Source organism: Littorina saxatilis, unplaced genomic scaffold (assembly GCF_037325665.1).
Source record: "Littorina saxatilis isolate snail1 unplaced genomic scaffold, US_GU_Lsax_2.0 scaffold_1815, whole genome shotgun sequence".
Taxonomy (NCBI): Eukaryota; Metazoa; Mollusca; class Gastropoda; order Littorinimorpha; family Littorinidae; genus Littorina; species Littorina saxatilis.
This window is the reverse complement of record NW_027127662.1, coordinates 7,269-12,500: the sequence shown is the minus strand read 5'-3', so window position 1 is coordinate 12,500 and position 5,232 is coordinate 7,269. Positions and strand designations below refer to the sequence as shown.

The following is a 5,232-nucleotide window of genomic DNA, read 5'->3' as shown; positions in this document are numbered from 1 at the left end:
GAAGGCAAAATGGTCAGAATTTTGTGCTCTTTTGAAAATAATATCCAAATTCAAGAATCGACTCAAAAGTAAGTGGTTTGACATTACGTGGTAGCAACACTCGCCCAATTTAAACTCTCCAGATTAATTGTCGGTAATGAATTTCTTCAGGTCACCGATGGCCTGGGGTGTTTTTGTACACTTGGGCCTTCAGATTCTTTCAAAAGATAAAAGTCTGGAAGGTTTCAATAGGATGAGAGTTGGTACTGCTTGATGTCGAACCTTCTACTGTTGAGTCGATCAGCAAATTTGGATATATTTTCCAAAGAGCACACAAGTCAGACCTATTGACCTACAAGTTTAAAACGTCGTGATGTAATTATGCACTAGCTGAAGTTAATGTTTCCCAAATATGAATGCCTTCTCTGTTCAGTGCGAATAAGAACTCCCACATACCTCTTAGTTCCGGGAAATAGCCCATACAGCTTGGCTTTTGCTTACCCCACACGCCTTTTCATGATCGTTTGCATCGCTGAGTTGTAGGCCTACATACGAAGACAATTTTAAAAGAAATGCATTTGGCTTCAGTGCGATCGCATTCAAGAATCCATTTAACACGTCGTGTTGGCTATCACGACACATATACCTTGGCAGACGTGTGAGGTAAAAGTTATATTTGATAAAGCCAAAACACTTTTTCTGGAACTTTCTTTTGAAAGGTGATCGACGCTATCGGCGTAGGTTCTAACCCGGGTTCGGCGAGGGATTTGTTTCCCAGCGCCAACTTTGACTGTCCTCGGTGTGCGCACGGTAAAGATCCCGACTTCACACAACAAAAGACATAGGTACTGTTGCATACTCACCGGTCACAGATGCTGTGTTGGTCAGCGTGAAAACGCCAATGAAGAGGACAAGGCACAGAGCACGCCCATCAGACATTTTGGGGATTGTTAGTCTAGCTCTCGTCGTGGGCACAGAGATACACGTACTGCAGTCAACCAGGATTTCCATCACCATATATATCAGATTCGTAGGATATTACTGGTCGTAAGTTGCACATGAACACGCTCGCATTTGTTTCGCTAACAATGGCTCGTACCCATTTCTTCATTAGCTCGTACCCTGTTGTATTTTGGCCACTTTACCAAAACAGTACATGGGTTTTTCTCCAGAGCTGTTTAAAATGTTGTGACATTATAACGTACATTAAATGGCAAAAAGAATGTACCCTCTTTACCTTTTTCGTCACAAGTTAGATAATGATACAGACATGCAACAAAAACCTTTGTAAATATTTCTGTCTTTTTACAAAAAAAATTTTTAATAATCGTTACTGTTCAAAATCATGTCACAGCCAAAGTTGACGTACTTTTAAACCCTTGTAATTTACTGAACGTAGACAAACAAATTGTGCAAGTACTTCTAATTCTTTATCTTTGGGCCAAGGATATATAAGGACAAGTATTTATTCCGGAATCAATCGATATAGTTAAAATGTCTAAGTTAAGTAAAGAAATATCAACTTCGTAACATGGTTTACACTGGCACACAACTCTGCAGAATAACCCATGTACGTAGAGGTTAGGGACCGCGCCCGTGTGGATATAAACAATATTAGTCGAAGTGAGCGAACTTTGAACAATTTTGTTAACACCAACAGAGCAGAGGTGTGAAACTTACGTATTGTCCGTTTTTTTCTTCAACACAAAAAATGCGATTCATGCCACAGTTTGGTCACATACTCATTTCTTTGTCAATCCATCTACGCAGATGTCGGATAAGTGCTTGGCATTGTTTCGTCAAAATTCGATTTTGTTAAAATTTCGAATTCCCAGCAGTTATCCATGTTTGTAAGAAAATCGAGCAAACTTTTATATTGTTGTTCTGCTTTGGCGGTAAAGGAATATGTTTTTGTTTTGACATTTTTTCATGTTTTGTTATTGGTATTCAGTATTGAATAGCAGACACACTTTTGCCCCGTTTCCGTGTCTTACGAAGTCAAATACTGCAGAAATTTTGTTTAAGACTGAACAGGGCATGAAACCGCTTTATGATATTTGTTTTGATGGGGTGGGGGGGGGGGGGGTGCGTTTGTTTGCGTGTGCTCAGTTTATGAAATGAAATATTGTTGATTATCGATACACTTGCAATCGTCGAAGTCACGAACGCAAAAGAAGGAAACACCCTAAGTTTTTGGATGACAGACACAACCAACCAACCAACAAAGAACAAACAATTGCGAAATAAAAATCGTGCAGCTCAGGTGTTGGTCGATGAGTATCGGTTGTTCGCATCAAATGCGCACTTCGCTTTTATGAATTCTATCTTAAAGGCACAGTGCAGCTCACAGCCTTCGTTTTGCGTTTTTGTTGCAGCTGAGTGCATTTACAGTTCAAAAATCCTTCTATGGTAGTAAAACAAACCCAAAACTACCCAACGACGACATCTGTGAAGCTCGACAGTTTCTTGTTCACGCGAGTGCATAAATTAACCTAGTTATTACGTGGTGTTTGGTCGGAGTTCGATTCAACTGAGTGATTCTGGCCTCCATTTTGTTTTACACAAACTCATGATGATGTCTGACATAGTTTGCTGGTGACGTGTCTTTTTGTGCATGATGTGGTGATCTACCTGATCTAAATTTAGATCCAAAAATAGGTCAAGACCAGCCGGGTCCGAGTACGAAATTAATTCGTAAAAAAATCGCAGTTCTTGACTCTTTGGGTGCAAGTCAAGGAAACTTGGTAGTTCTTCTAACGGATAGCTGCCTGAGGTATGACTAAAAGCCCCAGGGGCTCCGTGCACCTGGATTTGACAAGTTCAGTACCTTTAATAGCACAGTAAGCTTCCCGTAAACCATCACAGATACTGTCAGGCTTTTACACACAGTACAAACACCCTTTGATTTACACACTCACCGTCAAGAGCGAGCAATTTTCAAAGAGTTTATTTTTGCGTGGTTTATCTTACCCCTGAGCCATCGTGAACCCGTGTGATCCATTTTTCCTTTTTCACAATGTAGGCGTCAGTTAGTAATTTGAATGCAACTCGATGTGAGCTTATCTGCAATAGCACGTTATTATGTACCTCTGACTATGCACGAAACAAACGGCTGTGGTTCACAAGAACTCTAGCGATGGCTTTTGACTGTTCAGAGGAACTGGCGATAGGCATAAACCGTCGTCTGCTACGAGAACCACGACCTTGCGTGACCCTGCTTCTGGGATTTTCTTTTTTCAAACTTTCAAAACTTCGAATTGTACTGATCTTGTCTTGATGAAAACAGAATTCTTTTATGATTTAAGAATGTTTGTGTAACAAGCTGTCAATTTATTATTTAGATTTTAAAAGTTAGGTCCAGCGCCAAAACGCACCACGGTCCGATTGTCTCTGAGACAATCCGCAAAATTAATTCTTTAAAAATTGCTCGCTCTTTACGTAGGGCACCTAGGATGTTCCCGTTTGGTGAGCGTTCAAATGGAAGGGTGTTTGTACTGTGTGTAAAAGCCTGACAGTATCTGTGATGGTTTACGGGAGGCTTACTGTACACGTCCACCCTATGACATGACTATACACTCAGAACGCCTGAGCCAAAGCATATAAATAGCCTGCTAACAACCAAAATTGAGACATTTTGAAAAAAATATTGTATTTTGAAAAAAATATTGTAAAAAAACTAGTACATGTGGAGACTTACTTTTTGCACACAATTAAAGAAAGATCTTTCATTGTTTCAGAAATGTACTTTGTATTTGTCAAAAGGCTTGTTGTGTTTGTGTGGTATGCTATTGAAAATGTCAATAAATAGCCTGCTGACAACCAAAATTGGGAAATTTTGAAAAAAATATTGTATTTTGAAAAAAATATTGTAAAAAAACTAGTACATGTGGAGACTTACTTTTTGCACACAATTAAAGAAAGATCTTTCATTGTTTCAGAAATGTACTTTGTATTTGTCAAAAGGCTTGTTGTGTTTGTGTGGTATGCTATTGAAAATGTCAACAATTTAAATAAAAAAAGTCCAGAGGCACCACATAAATACTACAGACATGTTTGAAAATATGCACAAAATGTTGTTAGTGAATACTCAAAAAAGAATTTACTAACCTGAATGAGACAATGAGATGACTGGGTGATGACTATGATGAATATATCCATGTAGAAGAAAAGAAACACTTGCTGTCACAGTATTTACAGTGCCACACTTGGAAGCACAGCTCAACGCAAAACGCCACACCACATTCCAGGCACCAGAATCGAGTCCCATTGCGTTGGGTTTTATCCATAGAAGAAAAGAAACACTTGCTGTCACAGTATTTACAGTTTTTGTATAAATGACTTGTTTAGAACTCGGTTTATGCACGGAGAACATCCTTCTTTGTGTGCCACACTTCGAAGCACGGCTCAACACAAAGCGCCACAGCCATGTGGCCACAGCACATTCCCGGCACCAGAATCGCGTCCGTCCGCTTGCATTGGGTTTTGGCCAAAGTAGCATTGACACCTCGAGCTCTTGATTTGGCTAACTCATTCACCCTCATCACTCACTTATCCATCCATCACAACAACACTGTTTGATGCACACACTGCCTGCCTTCCGCACGCCGCTTCGCTTCGCAACAACAACACTGACAACTCGCGACATTTTGGAATCCTAAATATGAAACTAAGGCATGGGTTGGTGCCGTCAATGACCTGTAGTATCCAAACTAACCAATGAAATCAACTGTTCTGGGAGTTATTTGTCGCGTATGATAATGCAGCCGACCTCTGAACCTATCACGTGGGTTTTCGTATGGAAAATCCCCAGCGTGGTATTTTCCACTTCCAACGCCACTATTATGGCGGTGTGTGGCGAAGTGACTCACGCACCTTACGCACGGATTCTGGCGGCGTGCTGACAACGGCATGATCAGTCAACGCTTGTATTCTGGCGGCGTGTCGCGAAAAAGTTATTAATGAATCAGTGTGTTTGTGGATTTGGCGATGCACTATCGGTGTTAGATTTGCAATATACCTCTGACTCAGGTTCAATCGGGTCTGTGTACTTATGATTTTGTTATTAATCATTTCGACACGAAACACACTTCTGTGAAATTAGCTGGCACGTTATATCTTCACATCTCTCTCTCGTCGCCTTGCGACTAAAGGGAAAAGCGAGGTACGAAGATTTATCACGAAAACACACACACACACACACACACACACACACACCCACACACACACACACATACATACACACACACACACGCG

The 5,232-nt window shown here is 40.6% G+C and overlaps 1 protein-coding gene across 4 annotated transcripts in view; it reads right to left on the bottom strand.

Annotated features, from left to right (window-relative positions):
- Positions 1 to 1,001, bottom strand: part of LOC138956059 (uncharacterized) — a 4,293-nt gene extending 3,292 nt beyond the window's left edge. For all 4 annotated transcript variants that reach the window (XM_070327520.1, XM_070327521.1, XM_070327522.1 and 1 more), the window contains exon 1: positions 843 to 1,001. In XM_070327520.1, the coding sequence (XP_070183621.1) occupies positions 843 to 996 (154 nt within the window). In that variant the 5' untranslated portion in view covers positions 997 to 1,001. The remainder of the gene's footprint in view (positions 1 to 842) is intronic.
- Positions 1,002 to 5,232: the final 4,231 nt, after the last annotated feature.